The 19,528-nt window shown below is 48.0% G+C and overlaps 1 protein-coding gene across 1 annotated transcript; it reads left to right on the plus strand.

Moving 5' to 3' along the window:
• The first annotated feature begins 530 nt into the window (after positions 1-530).
• Positions 531-17,371, plus strand: SESN2 (sestrin 2). Its single transcript, XM_087820247.1, has 10 exons — positions 531-723; positions 8,019-8,084; positions 9,710-9,907; positions 10,289-10,471; positions 10,581-10,793; positions 11,523-11,673; positions 12,196-12,314; positions 12,618-12,808; positions 15,598-15,742; positions 16,373-17,371. The coding sequence occupies exons 1-10, from the start codon at positions 628-630 to the stop codon at positions 16,457-16,459; spliced, it is 1,449 nt and encodes a 482-aa protein (XP_087676373.1). The 5' UTR covers positions 531-627; the 3' UTR covers positions 16,460-17,371.
• The last annotated feature ends 2,157 nt before the right edge of the window (positions 17,372-19,528 follow it).

Genomic DNA, 19,528 nt, shown 5'->3' on the forward strand with positions numbered 1-19,528 from the left:
TGACTCTCCGAGCTGTCACCGTCGTCCGGTATTGTCAACAATCTGACTAAATCCTTTTGCAAAAGTTTGCAGCGTTCGCGCGGGGATGACTACAGCTCCCAGAGTTCCCGGGCGCTTCCCGGTGTGGATTGGCTGAGCCGTGGGCTCCTGAGGAGGGTGTCGCCCCGCCTCCCTAGGAAACAGGCATCTGATTGGCTGCGGCGTGGGGCTTTTGTGTCCCCGCCCTCCCCGGGGGACCGCAGCGGGCTGAGAGGCGCTGCTGGTTGTCAGAGCCCAGCGAACGCTGGCAGTTCGGCGGCCGGGATGCTGAGGAGCGCCGCGTCCGCGAGCAGCCCTTGCCACTGCGGACTTCGGAGGCACTCGAGGCCGTGAAAACCCGTGCGCCGCGGCCAGTCCCGGGCTCCCGAGGCCATTCACCGCTCCAGAAGCCGGACGAGAGGAGAGTCCAGCGAGGCAGCGGCCGTTCGCGGACTCTGGGCTTTCGGAGCGTTCTGGAACCCTGAGAGGCACCCCGGGGTTCTAGAACCTCCCCAGCGGCCCCAGTCCCGGCTTCCTGCGTGTGTCCGTCCACAACCCCCTCCGGGGCACGGGTCGGCGGCGAGCCGCGGCTGGGTCCTGGCGCACACCATGATCGTTGCGGACTCTGAGTGCCGCGCGGAGCTTAAGGGTTACCTGCCGTTCTCCCAGGGCGGCGGCGGCGGCAGCGGCCCCGGGGCCGGAGAGGTAAGCAGCGGCCGAGCCACGCCACTTTTACCTTGAACCCTGAGCCGCGTCCGAGCTTCGGGCTAGCCTGAGCTGAGTTGGTGCGCAGCGCCCCCTGTCCCCCCCCCCCCCCCCCCCCCCCGGCTCGGGGAGGTGGAGTGCAGCGCGTAAACCTGGAGTGGGGTTGCATCAACTGGCAACCTCGGCCCTCCCCTCCCCTCCCCCAGGGTTGCGGAGCCCTCCTCGGCCCCTCGGACTCCTGGCCAATGAGAGGAGAGCCTTCTCGAGGTTTCCTTGGGTTTGGGCTCCGGTAGAGAGAGTCGTCAAGTCCAGGCAAATCCCCGCCGCTGCGGCCCGACCACTCCTCCTCCCCGCCCCCTTCCGCAGATCCCTTCCTCTGGGCTGGGGCTGGCGGGCAGACGATTCTTTCTAGTAGGATATGTTCCCGCTCCAATCCCCCAACGCGGGGAATGAGACGCTTGGGACTGGCCATCGAAGGTTGACCTCATCCTCCGCCCCCACCTGCACCCCGGATTTGGAAGGGGGCGCGGTTGCTTCCGGGCCTTGGCCAGCTACCCCGTACGCGGCGGCCAAAGCTCTCGGTAGACCGCGAAAACCCTGGCCAGGGCTCTCAAGTCAAGCGCGGATTAGGCTATGCCCTACTAAGTGGCCTGAGGTCTCAGAAGTTTGTTTTGCAGGGACTCCCTTTGCAGTGAGGCTAGGAATAAGGCTGGGCCTACTCTGACAATTCACACCCACACACACACACACACACACCCATCACTGCCACCATCAATAATAGACATTTTATAAAGCACCTATTAGATGCCAGGCTCGGGTTTTGCCTTCTCTTTTAGTCCTCAGGACTAAACCAGCAAAGTATGAGCTATACTGTAGTTCCATTTTACAGGATGAGAAAATTGAGGTCCAAGAGGGATTATGGAGAAGCTTTCTTCACTAACCCCATTGAATAGCTCATCTTTTGGCCTGGGTGTCTCTAGGATTTCTGATTGTGCTTGGAACTACAGGGAGTTTTGTTCGTGTCTTTCGTTTCCTCACTTGCAGAGTGGTGCAAGTGTATTACTGGGGCTGGGAGTCATACAATTGCTAGCCCTAAATGGTGATCCTGGGAAAACAGCAGGGCTTCTCTGAGCAGCATGGTTTCTGGGGAGGTCCTACCTCCAGCAGTGGATGGTTTGTGTCCTGGGTTTTCTGTTAGTTTGTTTACCCTTCCTCACCATGGTTTAGGAGCCCCAGTGGAGGAATAAAACCTGCTCCTGCCCATTCTTAGTTGTGTGACTTTGACCAAGTCATTCTACTGAGCCCGTTTCCTTTTTTGTGAAAAAATGGAAATACAGTAAGTCCTCATTTAACATGGTCTATAGGTTCTGTGACTTTAAGCAAAATGATGCATAAGGAAACCAGTCTTACCATAGTCTAACTGATATAAACAATGTTGAATGAAACAATGTTATTTAAGTACCTGCTATAATATTATTTTTTAAAATATATATTTTAAATTTTTATTGATTTTAGAGAAAGGGAGAGAGAAAAACATCAATGATGAGAGAATCATTGATCAGCTGCCTCCTGCATGCCCCCTACTGGGGATGGAGCCGGAAACCCTGCATGTGCTCTGACTAGGAATCAAGTGGTGACCTCCTGGTTCATAAGTCAACGTTCAACCACTGAGCCATGCCAGTTGGGATGTAATATTATTTTTTTAAAGATTTTAATGGGTTTTTAGAGAGGAAGGGAGAGAGAGACATCAATTGGTTGCCTTCTGTATGTGCCCTGACCCAAGATCGAACCCGCAGCCCAGGTATGTGCCCTGATGGAGAATCAACTGGCTACCTTTCGCTACACAGGACAATGCTCAACCAATTGAGCCACACCAGCCAGGGCTGTAATATTATCTATTAAGAGCACCTAGTCTGGCCGGAGTGTCTTGGTTGGTTGAGCATTGTCCTGTGCACCAAAGGTTGCCGGTTTGATTCTCGGTCAGGGCACATATGGAAGGCAACTGATCGATATTTCTCTCTCTCCTTTCCTCTCTCTAAACATGTCCTCAGGTGAGGATTTAAAAAAAATAAAAATAAGAGCACCTGGGCAGAGCTCTGGGTTCATGTACTAGCCCTCCCACTCACTTGCTGTGTGACCTTGGCCAAGTGATCACTTTTCTGATCTGCATCTTCCTCCCATGCAGATTTGATATTATCTCGGAGGGATCGTTGGGAGAATTGACTGAGATTACAAGCAAAGGCCAAAGCACAGTGCTTGGAACATAGTAACCTTGTCAAACAAGCTAGCTCTTGTTAGAATGTGGCCATCATACATTTATCTTTTCACCAGAGTGTCTCACAGGGTGTGCCTAATTGTGTCCCTCCAGCCTGAGGTGAGAGATGGTCCATCCTTCTCTGGGACAGTGCCTGGGAAGTGGTCTGGAATGGGGGAAAATGCATGATGTGAGAACCCTTTCTACATATTCTCTCTCAAGAAAAGAGGACCTTGGGAAGATGTCTGCTTTAAGTGGATTCCTTAGAAGACAGCAGGTTCCTGAACTTACAAAGCCTGGTAGCCCAAGGCAAGACCCACATGTACTTTACCCTCAACTCCCATCACTTTACCACACACCCTTTCAAGCAGTCAAGGCCTTCAGACGCTTCACTCTAATATTGGTAGTATGTTTTCAGAGCCCTATTAGGCTCTAGAATCACTTCCTTAAACATTGTTTCCTCAGGGAAGCCTTTCCTCCCCCGCCAGGTAAGTCCCCTCTCCATACCCTCTTCTAGTCCCCCTTCTCTGTATCCCAATTATAGTGTAACAGTTGTATAATCAGGCATTTCTTGTCTGTTTCCCTTGCTAGACTAGAAACACTCTACAGGTCACATCCCCAGAACTGTTCTTAGCACCTAATAAGTGCTTGTAACTATTTGCCCCTGTTGGCTTAGCTGACCCTTGTGAACTGTGCAGGCTTTGAAGTCAGATCTGAGCTGTGCCTGTCTGGAACAGGACTCAGCTTCAATGAGCTCTGAAGAAGGGATAATAGGACCTATTTACCTCCACGTGGTTGGGAGAAATCGGCAAGATCAGATGTGTAGAGCACTTAGTCTAGTGCTCAGCCCATTGTGAGTTTGTAGCACCACTCACACACCCCTCCCCCAAGACTGGTCAGAGGCTGCTTGTGCTATGTCTCCCTCTCAGGTGTAAACCCAGGCAAGTGTCTGAGTTCAGCGGACCACAGCTGCCCACGGCGTGGGGGTGGAATAGTCTCTGCCCTTTCCCAGCTGGCACAGTGACTTGGCAGGTGTCTGTACCTGAGTCCTGGGGGTAGCAGGCTGTGGATAGGATACCAGGAATAAAGGCTGGGTCTACTCCAAAGGCTGATATGGGTGGTAGACAGAACCCTTGGAAGCCAGACTGAGCTGAATTCAAATCTTAGATTGGCCACTTGTCATCTGGTACTTAACCTTTGGAATCTTAATCTTTCCTTAAGTGCAAAATAGACCCTCTACCCCCAAAACTGATGAAGATTAGATGGAAACTGTATACAAGTGCCTGAGCTAATATAAAAATTAACATTCAGCAAACGATTAAATTAGGAGCCAGGCACTGAGCTCTGAGGTGATTATCCTCTTTTTACAACTTGCCTGAAACCCTCCCTGTTGAGTGGCCGCCCAGAGGGCTGCCTAACTAGTGTTTCTGCTGCCCTGCAGGACCCCCTCAGTTGGAACTATATGAACAGTCACCATTGGTATTCCTTTTGCTCATACTAGCTGTTGCCTTGATAGGTCACTTGCCCCCCGGGTTTCCATTTTTTCATTTATAAAGTGGGGGTGGGGATCTTGCCTTTTTCATGTGTGCTGAAAATGCACTGTCTAGTACGGTAGCCCTTAGCCACATGTGGCTATTTAAATTTTGATAATTGTTTTAAAAATTAAAATTCAGTTTTTAGTTGCACTAGTGACATTTCAAATGCCTAGCCCCCATGCTGGGGGCTACCATCTTTATTTAACAGTGCAGATGTAGACTATTCCATCATTTGCAGAAAGTTCTATTGGACTGTGCTGCGCTAGACACTGGGGGTTAACAATAGGGAACTAGTTCCAGTGTGCACCCTCAAGGTAGGAAGCAACACAGTGTGACAGGTGCTGTGATTGGGGGTAGTGGATTTCTGGGAAAGTAGGGAGGGAGAAGGAGCTTCTCAGTCCTGGTGAACCCCAGATGCAAAGCCTTGGGGCTACTGAGACCTCAAGAAGTTTGGAGAAAAGGGAATTGTTTCTGTGGTTGCAGAAACCGTGTTTGTATCCTAGCTCTGCTAGCTCCTCCTTGGCTGAGTGACCAGAAGTAACTTTATCTTTCTGAGCCTTATCCCTCATGTGTAAAATAGGAGCCCTAGTAAGTAGTAGTTCTTGCCTTAAAGTGCATGTGAAACAAATGCTTGGCCTGTGGTAATCATGATTGTTGCCCACCATTATTATTATTGACTTCTTGTCCCGGGAGTATGGGAGTGCTGATTTGGAGGCGTCATCTCTTGGCAGTGGGACCCTGCCCTGTCTGCTTCCTCTCAAGTTCTAGGTGTCAAGGTCAGGGGAGCATTCAGGGTATTGGAGCTACGGATTAGAGTCTACTTGGTCTTGCCTTCAAAGCTCTGCAGTTTCTATTCTCTCTGACTGGAATGCTGGCCCTGCTGCCTAATCAGTTCATTTGGAGATTTGATATTTAGATATCAACTCAAAAGTTACCTCCTCAGTGGCTTTCCCCGTCTACTCAGACCTACAGTACTGCACACACCCAGCCCATCCTAAACTCTCTCATTGCCCTACTTCATTTACTTTATATACCCTGTTATTTGAAATCCTTTTCATCACTTGTTTGTCTTTCTCTATTACATTGTAACTTCTGTGAAGGTTGAGACTTTTTCTTTTTACTTCTGTACTGTTGCTGCCTGAAATGTGGTCATCAAAAACACTTGTGGAGTGAACAGATTAATTTTGGCTTCACCTGGAAAGCACTTAGCACAATGCCTTATACACCCTGGCTATAAACCATGCTATGCCCCCACCCAATTAAATTAGAATTGCTGGAGGTGGGACCTTGACATTGGTATTTTTTAAAAAGCCTTCAAAGGGATTCTAAAGCACTGCTTGGGTTGAGATACCATTGTTTGAAAGAACAATGTGGTTAATAATAGCGGACTTGTATTAAGTGCTTACTGTGTTACAGGTACTGAGGTAAGGGCATCATCTCATTAAATCCTTCTGACTACCCAGTGAAAGTAGGTACTACTAGCCCCATTATTTGGTGAGGAAACTGAGGTAGCAGATGGTGGAGATGTCATTTGAGCCTAGGCAGTTGTCAGAGACCCTATCTTTTACTGTACTGTATTATCGTCATCATCAGGGCTGGAAAAGGTGGATCCAAATCTATCACTTAAAGACCCATAGGTTCCTTCCCTTGATAGCTCATGGGGCAGATTTTAGAGAAAGAAGGGACTCCCAAGACTGTTCTCTGTACCTCGCTAGCATCCTGGTGGGCCATCTCTATCCCCCAAGCTCCGGTTACACTCTGCCCTTCCCCACCCCACCTGGCTGTGGTTTTCTCTCTGTCCTCAGATCCCCTGAGGGGGGAGGCCCTTTTTGTGGAGTCAGCAATTCTTATCTCCCTCACGGAGTTGTTAGGCTTTTTCTCTTTGGTGAGGGAGGAGGGGAAGCTGAAACAGGAGTGCTTGGGGCTTATGATGGTTTCTGTGCTGGATTTGGACCAGCCTAGCTTCTGGTAGCTCCCAGAAGTGTGGGCTGAAAGGGGCCTGAGCAATCGGCCCAGCTATCTGTGTCCAAGGTTAAGGCCCAGAGAGTTTAGGTTACTTTCTCTGAGTCACACAGCAAGTTAGTGGCAGAATTGTTATTCACACTTAGGACTTCCAGGTCCCATTGTTCTTTCCTTTGTTCTCTCTCAGAGCCCCAGAGCTCTGCCTCCCTCAGGGGCATTTGGCCATCTAAGAAGGAAGGTTCAGTTATAATCTTTAGTTTCTGGACAACTAGGTCCATTGGTAATAAGTCTGGATTTTAATGAGATGGGGGAGAGAGTTAGGGGACACTATTTCTACCCAGTGAGGGTATAACTCTGTTTTGGGTAAATTCTTTCTAAGGCCAGTGCTGAGAACCTCCCAGTTATCAATACAAATGAATAATAAAACATCCTCTGTGAACCTCACGTCTCGGACTAGGATCAGATTGATTGAGTACATAATTGGTGGTTTCCAAAGAGGCTCCAATTCACGCCTGACACAATAGCTGCTCCTGTCAGCCCTGTACGCCCTGCCCAGATTGCCCTGATGCCTCTCTGCTTTCTCTGTTCTTCATTCAGAGGCTGGTGTGAAGACCTAATTCAGACAAGTAGTAGACAATGTTTTCAGAAGCAAATGCACTGGGAATTGTAGGGTCACAGATGAGGGTCTGGAAGACGTTTGCCAGACCCTGGAAGACTAAGAGCTCTGCAAAAGGAGTGCCTCGTGGGAGGGCAGTGGGCCTGAGTCACTCTAGTTGACCTCAAAGGCTATGGGAGGTGGAGGCAGAGTTTTACGCCAGTTGATCAGATTTGCACTTAAGAAAGTTTACTCTGGCTATAGAAAGTTTGCCTTTTTTAGAAACCACATCGGGGTCATATACTCACTAAATCTATTCCTAGAGGTGGCTCCTATTCCTAGAGGTGGCGTTCAGAAGGGATGCTTTATTTATTCAGTTGTTTTAGTAGAGGATGGGGAGGTTAGGGCAGGGAGAACATTGGTGAGGCGGTGATCGGTGGTCCAGGCGAGGTGGTCTATGAGGTGGTGTTGGCGGGAAAGATGAAGAAACAATTCGAGAGGGACTGCAGCGCATCATAGGAATCTAGGGTGTTCAGTAAGTGGCCTCAGGATGTAAATGATGGGCTTCTTGTATGGATTCTCCAGGGCTGCCAAGAAGGTGGTCTCCTGGAGATGTGCAGCACGGTGGCTGCATGTTTCCCGTCCCGCCCCATACCGGGGCTCCCGAGTCCCTGCCCAGTTCCTGAAGAACTCGGCTTGTGGGTGAGGCCCTTTGCCTCACTCGTCCTCTCTCCATCCACCAAACATGCACATGAGGCCCTTTGCCTCACTCGTCCTCTCTCCATCCACCAAATATGCACAGCTCCCACCTGACTCCTCCGCAAGTTGCACCAGAAAGGAGGTTTTCAAAGTTCAGTGTGGCCCCTTGGCGGGAGGAGAAAACTGGAGAGAGAACTTTGTTTCAGCCCTCCCTTTTACCTCCAACTAACCAAGATGTGTTTCCTCCTAGGAGCGCAGGGTGAGGCGGGCTCGGGGAGGCCCTCGAGGACCCAGCGCCTTCATCCCAGTGGAGGAGGTAAGCTTGGAAGGGGTTAAGGATTGTTGGTCACTGTGAAGAAGGGACACGGGACGCTGGGTGGGTGAGGCTCTTTTCCTATCTCACGAAATAGCAATTTTGGAACCCTTCCGGTTCCTAACTCATTTAATCCACAAAACAGCTCTGTGAAGCAGGCCAATCAGTCCCATTTTGCTGGGAAGTAACAGGCTCAGAGTGATAATAACACAGGTCAGTAATGGGCAAACTTCTGATTCCCAGAACAGGGCCTGCTTTTCCTAGAGAAAATAGAACCATCTATGTTTATCTTCTCATCCTTGACTGTGCATATACTAAAGTTGGTTTTTTACTGCAAAAGTATATGTTCATTATTTAAAAATTTTCCAATGTTTCAGAAAGCTCTAGTCTCTTTTAATCTCCTCCCCCTCCAGAGGTAATCAGTGTTATTTAACCATTTGCAATTGTTTTCCAGACTTTTTCTGTACAAAACCAAGGTCATAGTTTACAGCATGTTTTTGACGGGAGGTTATTGCTTCGTTTTGTTTTGTTTTGTTTTGACTTAATACAACAGAGACCTCTTTCATTTACTGAGTCAGATCTTTCATTCATTTGTTTAACAGATAGCTATTGAATGATTAATCTGGGTGAGGCACTGTCCTGGGCACTGGGGAGACAGCAGAGAGCCAGACAGACAAAAATCCTTGCCGTCATGGAGCTGACATTCTAGTGTGGGGTTGGTGTGGTGGCGGGGGTGCCTTCAAAGCTCATGCACAGAAAAATTAAAAAATAATCGTTTCCTTCTTCTTCGGCCTTCAATGAACAAAGACAAATGTTTTGTTTCCCTGCCCTCTTTTCTCTCCTAAATGTGTAGGCCAAGTAGTTAATGAGCTGTTAACAAATGTCTAAGCCCCCCAGTTCCCTCCACCCTTTGTAAATGGAAAGTAAACAGCCACTCGCTGATTATTCATGTCTTAGCCCTGAATTTTAAGATCAAATATTGTTCTTGTATTTTATTAACCACTCCTCTTTTATAATAGAGGAAAGAAATAGGCTTTGGGGTTCATCTGGATTTGAATCCTGCTTCTGTCATTTACTACATCTGTAACCTTGAGCAAGGAATGAAACCTCTCTGGGCCTTGATTTCCTCATCTGTCAATGGGGGGAAAGTAGTATTCATCACCTCAGATAATTGGGAAAATTCAATGAGATAATGCAGGGGAAGCTCCAAACTCAGCCCTGGCATGGAGAAAGCACTCAGGAAGTGTGAACCATGGCTGTATGGATTTGCACTGTTAAAGTGGAAGCTCCATGAAGGTGGGAGAAACTATTTTAATCTCTGTACCTGAGTTTTTCTATATCAAAATGGAGAAAACAGAATTCTTATTTCATAGTTGTAAGAATTAAATGAGTAAATACACATAAAGTGCTCAAAGACAGCTTGGCACATCGTAAGCATTATATAAGTGTTGGCTATTATTATATGAGGTGTCTAATAAGTAATCACTTAATGAAATATGTTTTACTCTCATATTCTCTTTTTTGATGTTATAGTTGTTTTCAGCTTCTTGCTGTTATAATCCTACTACAACAAATGTGGTGGGAAGGATGGGAGGGGAACCCATCCTCTCCTCACCTTTGTTTGGCAGGTCCTTCAGGAGGGAGCTGAGAGCCTTGAGCAGAACCTTGGGCTGGAGGCACTGATGTCCTCTGGGCGTGTGGACAACCTGGCAGTGGTGATGGGTCTGCACCCCGACTACCTTAGCAGATTCTGGCGCCTGCACTATCTACTGCTGCACACAGATGGGCCCCTGGCCAGCTCCTGGCGGCACTACATTGCCATCATGGTGAGCCTGTCTGACTCTGACTCTTGTAGGGGTGGCCACATGGGGGGGTTCAGTCCGTAGATCTCTTTGATGGGGACTTCCTGAACCAATTCCATAAGTGAGGAAGGGAAGCAGAGGAAAGCCCTGGCTTTATCTGACCACAGAATTTTAGATTCTGAAGAGAGGCATCTTTAGTGCCTGCTTGGGAAACTGAGGCATAAAGGAGTAGATGACCTGCCCAAGGTAGGACAACAAACCAGTGGCAGAGCTGGGGTTAGAACCTAAATTTCCTGCCTTTCAGGCAATAGTGAGGCCTATGATGTCACCATCCATGGGGTACTCACCCTGAGTAGGGCCCAGAAAGAATAGCGTGACCTAAGCTCTGTCCACTTACCTCCATAGGCTGCCGCCCGCCACCAGTGTTCCTACCTGGTGGGCTCCCACATGGCCGAGTTTCTGCAGACTGGCGGTGACCCTGAGTGGCTGCTTGGCCTCCACCGTGCCCCTGAGAAGCTGCGCAAGCTTAATGAGATCAACAAGTTGCTGGCACATCGGCCATGGCTCATCACCAAGGAGCATATACAGGTGAAGTGGGCAGAGAAGCAGGTCCCTGAGGCAGCACAGGAGGCGGCGGGGGCATGGCAGGCAGCCCAGTGGGAGGCACTGAGCAAGTCTGGCCTTCTTTCCTCTCCAGGCCTTGCTGAAAACGGGTGAGCATAGCTGGTCCCTGGCCGAGCTCATCCAGGCCCTGGTCCTGCTTACCCACTGTCACTCGCTGGCCTCCTTTGTGTTTGGCTGCGGCATCCTCCCTGAGGGGGACCCGGAGGGCAGCCCTGTTCCCCAGGCACCTTCACCCCCCAGCGAGCAAAGCAGTCCCCCCAGCATGGACTCACTGAACAATTCTGGGGTAAGTCACTAGCCTGGGGCTTGGTGGGACAGGAAGCTGGCATGGCCTGTCATCCATGGGTAGCAGCCACAGTGAGAGGCCTATCTCACAGTGAGATCCCTTAGGAAAGTTATATGACTTTGAGGTTCCATTTCCTCATCTATCAAATGAGGATAAAGACCACTGCTTCACAGTGGGCTGTGAGGATTAAATGAAATAATCATGTGACTGGCCTCTCATCACGTGGCTCCGTAGGCTTAGTCTCCTGGGTTTATGCACTTTCAGTATACAAAGTTTGCCTCTTATTCTATAAGGTGGCCATGTCTTGTTTTAATATGAAAACAAATACTTTAAAAATCCCTTACCTATGAGGGTAGTTGATGCTCAGAAAAGACACATCTGTTCATGTCTGTTCTATAGGTGTGGGTTTATTTATTTATTGATTGATTGATTTGTGGGGAGGGAGAAACATCAATTTGTTGTTCCCTTTATTTATGCATTCATTGGTTGATTCTTGTATATGCCCTGACCGAGGATTGAACCCGCAACCTTGGCATATCGGGACGATGCTCTAACCAACTGAGCTACCCGGCCAGGACTGTTCTACAGCTTCTTAAACTTCACTTGGAGAAGCACAGCCCACGTGAGCTGTCCATTAAAAAAAACCTGGCATGTGGGAAAGATGTGTAGAGTTTCATGGGGTGGCCGAGGGAGGAGGAGTAGATGGTCATCATTGGGTTCCTCCTGCAGGGCTTCGAGGCCGCCCGAGACGTGGAAGCTTTGATGGAACGCATGAGGCAGCTGCAGGAGAGCCTATTGAGGGATGAGGGAGCGTCCCAGGAGGAGATGGAGAGCCGCTTTGAGCTGGAGAAGTCGGAGAGCTTGCTGGTGACCCCCTCAGGTAGGGGATCACAGGTGTCCAGGCTCCAGGGGCTGCCCCCTTCTTCTGCCATCTCTCCTGAGAAGTAGGCACCTCCATGCACTGCATCTCTTGTATTTTGGGGTCAGACCTGGGTTTGAATCCGGCCTGTTAGCCTTTCTGGCAGTGTGACCACTAATAAGTCACTTCCTGCCTCAGGGCCTCAGTCTCCTTCCACATGAAGGATTGATGTGTAGAGTAAATGGAACAAGAAAAGCAAAGCTCTTAGCACAGAGTTTGGCCCAGGGTACATGGCTCCATAAATAACTGCTACTGTTATGATTATTATTATTACTAGGGGCCTCATCCCCTGGTCCATGGGGCTGATTGACCTCCTGTCCCAGACCTGGCTCCAGCTGGAGTCCTGGTTCCACTCACTGTAGCGAGGGGTTTTCTCTGGCCTTCTACTCTGTGTTGCCTGGCCCATATCGATGATTAATGAGGAGTGGAGACCTCTGTCCTACATGCCTTGGCCTCACTGTGACCTCTTTCTGATGTCCTTAGCTGACATTCTGGAGCCCTCTCCACACCCAGACATGCTGTGCTTTGTAGAAGACCCCACTTTCGGATATGAAGACTTCACCCGGCGAGGGACTCAGGCGCCCCCTACCTTCCGTGCCCAGGTGGGCTCTCCCCACTAATCTTGGCATTGCTCTGGATCTACAATGGGGGGGCTGATTTGAGTAATTAGAGTTGGGTGCCTTCTCTCCCTCACGATTCCTTGAGGGAAACGAGACCCTAGATCACAAAGGGACCCATCTGCACCCTAAGCTTGGGGTCATCACCAAAGTGCATCCCTCTTGGCTTCTCAGGCCCAGATCAAGCAGTAGGTTAGATCTGCAGAGTAGAGAGGTGTGCTCCAGAGGATAGGGTCTCTCTGTCCAGCCAAATATTCCACTTACTGACCCTTCTCCATGTTTTCTCAGGATTATACCTGGGAAGACCATGGCTACTCACTGATCCAGCGGCTCTACCCCGAGGGTGGACAGCTGCTGGACGAGAAGTTCCAAGCGGCCTATAGCCTCACCTACAACACCATGGCCATGCACAGCGGAGTGGACACATCCATGCTCCGCCGGGCCATCTGGAACTACATCCACTGTGTCTTTGGCATCAGGTAAGCACATGTCCGGTCGTCCAGGGCGTGTGTGCGCTGCAGGTCTCAGTCTGTACTCACAGTTGTTTTCTTTTCTCTTTGTTTTTTTCTTTTCCTTTCTTCCTGCCAATACTGTTTTTCAAAGCAAGTTTATTTCTTTGCTGATTATAAAAGAGAATAGGTGTGCTCACTGTTTGAACCTTGTAAATGAAACTCTATCTCTGACATATACATATATATATCTATACACACACATATATATATACACACACACATATATGTATGTATATATATACATGTATATATCAGAGAAGGAGATTTACTTAGGCTTGTATTTCCATTCCAAGTAGCAGTTCTCTAATGATAAATAAGGACAATATATAAATGCCCATTAGTAGGGAACTTAAGATGATGAGAGATCCATTCAGTAAAATGCTGTGCAGCTATTAAAAATTACAGTAATGGTATATTTATATTGCCATGGGGAAATGTGCAAAATGTATTGAGAGAAAAGAAAGCTGGTCACCATCTAGAATCTTTTTGTTTTTTGTTTATTATCAAAAGTGTGTGCATGCATGGAAAATGTGTGTGGAAGGCTATAAACTAAAATTGTTATTTAAAAAATGGTTGTCTCTGTAGAGTATGTGATAAATTATATTTTCACCTAAGGACATTTTTTCCATTGATTTTCAGGGAGGGAGGGAGGGAGGGAAGGAGAGAGAGAGAGAGAAATGTTGACCTGCATGCACCTCAAATGGGGCCAGGAATCAAACCCGCAACCCAGGTGCATGCCCAAGACCCTGGGCTGACGCTCTGACCACTGAACCACACTGGCCAGGGTTAGTTTTTCTTTTTAATTGATGGGATCATACTTGATATATTCTGCAAGTTGCTTTTTTTTTTTTACCTAATAATCTACTGCCTTTCTTGTCAATATAAACTACATTTTATATTTTTTAACCACTGAACCTACTGCATGGTGTTCTGTTTTGGATGTAGCATAATTATTCAACCATTTTTCTATTTTTGGGTATTTAAGTAGTTTGCGGTTTTTCACTATTACGAGCACCATGCACACTGACCAACTAGTTTTATACCTAAGTCCTCATAGATAAATCCTAGGTGTGAGGTTACTTATCAAGGGTATGCACAACAATTTTTTTATTTAAAGAAAAATCACAGTCTGATAACATTATGGGAAATTCAAAGAATTAAGAAAAAAACAATTTCCCAAAATTCTACTACTCTACAACTACATCCACATTCTGTGACATTTTTCTCCATTACTTCTTTAAACAAAACAAACCAAAAAAACCACACACGTCTTTATTGATTTCAGAGAGCGGACAGGAGGGAGAGAGAAATAGAACATCAGTGACGAGAGAGTTGTCATTGATCTGCTGCCTCGTGCATGCCCCTGACTGGGCATCGAGCCTGCAACCCGGGCATGTGCCCTCCCTGGGAATCGAACTTTGATCTCCTGGATCATATATAGGTCGATGCTCAACTGCTGAGCCATGCCAGCCGGGCTCCCTTGCTTCTTTTCTTTCTTACGTAGTTGCTTTTGTATAGTTGAAATTATAATGGTTGTTTCATTTATAAAAATATAATGTTTGATGTTTGTAAAGAGAAATAGCCTGATTTTTAGTAAATTTAGAAAACAGAGATAACAAAACGAAGAAAATAAAAAACATCCATGATACCATGATACCACTCTTCCTTGTTATTGTCAAGTATTTCCTTCCTATCTTTTTTCCATGCATAAATAACCAAAACATATATAATTTTATGAAAACAAGATTTTCTTGCCTATGCATTTCGCTTTTTTTATTTAATCAATCATACATGAGCATATTTTAGTTAACACAATTTTTTTCCTTTTCTCATTTAACAGTTTATTCCAAGCATCAAAAAAATCCCCCAATTTTTAAAAAGGGTACAAATGTGTATTTCTGTGTATTACTAACTGTTAATTGTATTTCACTGGGTGAGTTGAGCTGTACTTAATTGACTGCCATCCTGCTTGTCATTGGCAGGTTTCTAACTCAGGGGAGACAGAGAGTGGATGGTCACAGGCTAGTTCCTGTCCACCTCTCAGGTCCAGTCTCCTCCATTCTCCAACATGATCCTTTTTCTACTGAATCTGTCCTCCAGTTGTCAACCAATCTTTCCCATCCACACTGATTTGAGATGACTCACTGACTCACTGGGGAATGACAAAGTAGCTTCTAGATTGGTCACCAACTTGCTCTTTGACTTTAAACAACTTAATTGTCTTCTCCAGGCCTTAGTCTGCCCATCTGTAAAATGAGTACCAACTCCTTTTTGCCCTTTCCCTCTTCCTTCTCCAGGGTAAATACTTGCACTCACCTCCTGACCCACTTGCCATGACCTTTACTGTGAAGTAGTGAATATAACCTTGGAGCCAGGTAGAGCTGGGTGTGAATCCCATTCTCAGCTATGACTGCACTTCTCTGAATTGCAGCTTCATCTACAAAACGAGGCTGATGAATACAGTATATTGTATATAATAATTCCGTATATAGTGTACAGTAGTTTTAAGGATTCCATGAGTGCATGTTCACATGGTACACAGTTGGTACCAAATAAAGCATGCTTATTCTCTATGCATTCCTTAGCCTGTCATACATGACATCAGCTATTTTTCTAAGAGGAACCAAGCTTCTAGTTGCTTCCTCCCTTCTGCCTTTCTTGCTATTCTCTCTTCCTCCTTTTATAGGGTGGGGCTAGGAGAGAGGAGCTAGTTCTGGGAGCTGGGGTGAATGATGCTGTTGGGCCTTTTCATCTAGATATGATGACTATGACTATGGGGAGGTGAACCAGCTCCTGGAGCGCAACCTCAAGGTCTATATCAAGACGGTGGCCTGCTATCCAGAGAAGACCACCCAGAGAATGTACAGCCTCTTCTGGAGGCACTTCCGCCACTCAGAGAAGGTACGGCTACAGCCCCCAGGGGAGAGACAGGGTAGAATTAGACAAGCCTGGCCAGTGGAGAGGGCCAAGGGATCAGGACCCAGTGAGGAACCTCAGACTGAGTCTGTAGTGACAGCCAGGTGGGGTACCGGGGCATATTGTCCTGGGTTTAAGTCCCACTCTGGGATGTGACTTCAGATTCCATTTCTTCACCTATAAAATGGGAATGTGCCTTACAGGGTCCTCAGTGGCAGCCAGGAGGACCTGGGTTGAAATCATAACACTCAGTAGCAGTATGACCTTGGGCAAGTCACTCTGTCTCCCTGAGCTTTTTTATCTTTACAATGAGAATGAATACTACCTGCATTTCAAGATTGCTAGGAGGATGAAAGGGGAAAGTGAGTGTAAATCTCCAGTCCTAATGGGGCTCAGTGCTAGCTCTTGTTTTTAGTTTTGGGGGATAAAGAGATTAGTGATTAGTCCTCACAAAGATGAATGTGCTTGAAATTCCTCAGCAGTCATTGCACCCAACTGCTCAGAGCCTTAGGAAATAGAAGGATGAGCTGAGTGGTCAGGGTTGGTGGCATTGTGGGAGGGATGGAGATGGTGAGAACTGACATAACTTGCTGACAGCCCTCCTCTGTGCCCCAGGTCCACGTGAACCTGCTCCTCCTGGAGGCCCGCATGCAAGCCGCCCTGCTCTATGCCCTGCGTGCCATCACCCGCTATATGACCTGACTCCCACACAGGACCTGGACCCAGACCAGCTGACTCTGGAGGCACCCTCCTCTCTGCAAGAACTTCTCTGTCTGGAGACAGACCCGATCCCTTTCTGTCCCACGCCGACCCACCATATTCTGGGAGTGGGCTTTTGTGTGAGGTGCAGCCCCTGAGCCACACCCTCCGTTTTCTCACTGGAATGGACAGATCTCTGGGATCACAGCTTTGGCCCTGGAAGCTGGAAGACGACTAGCAGATGCCCAGGGGCCATGCCCTTCTTCCTGCCCCTGAACCCAGAGGCAAAGGGCACAGGAAGTGAAATGGGCTGAGTTCGGACTTGTGTGCCCCCACGCTGGGCCCCGGGCACAAGTACTGTGGCCTTCTGGGACTGGGAAGGTCCCCAGCTGGCCCCGAGGGAGAGGGGCAAACACCTCCAGGGACTGACACTCCAAGCAGCTTTCCTTTTCCTCCTCCCTCATTCCAATTTCATTACCTCTCACCTGCCATTAACCCATCAATGTGAAAGTCAGGGTCACAGCTGGTCTGTGCATCCAGCTCCCCAAAAACTTGTTCTGTTGGGCAGCCTGAAGGCCCCTTATTTCCTGATTGCCCCAATCCTACTTCACTTCTTTCGACCTCCTCTGACCTCCTACCCTCTTCTCCCATACCTGGTGGTGTGAAACCCCAGGAGAAAGACCACACACATCAGAAAAGTAGGTTATCTCTAGAGAATTTGAGTAGCTCTGATGGTCACTTTGCCTTCTGAAGTGTAGGGAGTATTAGATTATAAATGCTCTGCATTTTGGTTCTTTATGGGAGAAGTTTAAACCTCTTCAGGCCCTCACCTCTAGAGCCACAGCCAATGGCTGTGAGGAGGAAGACGGGGGCAGTCTGTTCTCCCCAGAGCTGCATCTGCCCAGCGCGTTCCTCTCCTGTGGCTCTGCTGCAGATGTTTGCCAAGAACTTGGTCCTTTCTAGGTGGCACATGACCCAGTGGGAGAGGTGGGAGACCCCAGGGTTCTTGTTTGGGCCCTGCCATTGGCCAGGTGACCATGGCTATGTTGCCAAACCTCCTTGACCTTGATTTCTGCAGTTTCAGACTAAGGGGAGGGGCTAAGTTTCCATGTCTGAGTCTTCACTCTGGGTTTCTCAGGCCAATCTGCCAGCTGTGAACTGCAAATCTTGCAGGATTTTGAAGGCCTCCAGGGACTTCCACTCTTGCAATCAGTCTCCTGGCTACCTTCCAAGGACTACCCATTTTCTGTCCCCTCTCCTCAATTTTAGGTGGATTACTTGGAGGCAGAAGCAGCCAAGGACTGCTCCCAGGCACTTTCAATAGCAGACAAGCTGTGAATTATGACCTCCCTTGCCCTCCTTCCAGCAGTATGTACCTCTTCTCTGATCAGTTTGGAGTTGATTGAAGACAGGCAAGGGCGAAGATGCTGCTTGCTTCTGACCCTCTTCTCTGGGGTGGGGCAGGAAAGGAGCCTGGTCAATGTGCCACATTTCATACCCATGCAGGCATGGGGAAGCGACTGGCACCCTCAGGCCTCAAAGCCCTCCCTGCAGTGAAGCTGGGCAGGAGCAAGAGGCCCCAGCCTGGGGTTTGGATTCTAGAAGGGACATGAAGACTCTGTAAATGTCCCATGGGTGGGTGGAGAGGGGTATTCAGTGTTCAAGTGCAGAAGTCTTTGGCTTTGCTACCTGTTCTGTATAATGAGAAATAAAAGTTCACCGAGGTTTTGTTTTGTACTTCTTGTTAATGGGCTATTTTTCCATTTCCTAAGGGTCATGGTTCACCTCTTAGCAGGAAGCTGTGATTGCATCATGGACCTGACCTGCTAGCCTCAACCCTACTGGGCAGTTGTGCCCAGTGACTACGGGATTGGGAGTGGTTGGCATTGAAATTTCTGTACCTTCGGTATCCAGCCCTTTTGTGGCAGGTCAGGCACTATGGAAAAATAATGGCCATGTTATTTTTTTCACTAAGCCTGTCCCTTGACTGGGTACCTGGTGGCCATTTCTCTGAATCTATAGCAATCCTGCAAGAGAATTGAGGCTCAGAGGTAAAGTGACATTGCTGAGACCACATAGCTAGTAAGTGGTAAAGCCAGGATTCCAACTGGGTATGCTTGACCCTGAGGCCTGGGCATTTCACCTTGCTGTTCTTTTCCACTACTGGGCTCCCCCTGTAGCAGAGGGAGGCTGTTTGAGAAGCTCTGGGGGACCCCTTTCTGTTCCCACATTATGCTTATCTGCTTCTCATCCTTCCCTCTCTAACACCAAGGAGATAGAACCGGGCATAAGGAGTTAGATGTGACGCCCCACCCCCAAGTTGTGCCAGTGCCATTTAGTAGCTGTGTGACCTTGGCAAGCTTCTGAACTCTGGGCACCAGGAACTCCAGTAAGCTTAGGGGAACCACAACATGACGAAGAGTTAAGCACTCTCCTGCTGTCTTCCTCACCTGCCTTCATAAACTGAAAATGGCCTCCTCCAGGAAGCCTTCTCTGACTGACTTCATGTCCCCTCTTCCTTCTATCCTCTTCATTTTTGCAGTGTCTCCAGTACACTTGTTCTTCCTTCTACGGTCATTTAAGAGGATGTGAGAGAGTAAATCAGACTTGGAGTACAAAACTTGGACCTGGTCCTGACTCGGTCACTTATCCTAGGGCAAGGGAGCGGGAAGGGGGGGGATACAGGGAGGGTGTCGATTCCACTGTGCCTTAGATTTCCTCTCCCATGAAAATGGACACACAACGTTTTCGTTTCTTGTCTAGATATAACATTAATGAGTGACTTGCCAGATGTTTTCAAATTTAATCTCTCACTCTTCATAACAACCCTGGGAGAGAGGAGTGGTGTTCCCATTTTCAAGTGAGTGTCTAGGGAACACCAACTTAATAGACTGACCTGGGGTCAAATTCAAATTCCAGTTTGACATGTGATGTCTGACCATAAGCAAATTACTTCAATTCTCCCTCCTCAATTTCCTTATCTATACAATGGAATTAATACCTAGAGTCGGGAGGGTTGTGTGAATTAAATAATGCATGAAAACCATCTAACACAGGTCAGATACCTAGCAC

The sequence above is a fragment of the Miniopterus natalensis genome, chromosome 9, assembly GCF_054644295.1.
Source record: "Miniopterus natalensis isolate mMinNat1 chromosome 9, mMinNat1.hap1, whole genome shotgun sequence".
Taxonomy (NCBI): Eukaryota; Metazoa; Chordata; class Mammalia; order Chiroptera; family Miniopteridae; genus Miniopterus; species Miniopterus natalensis.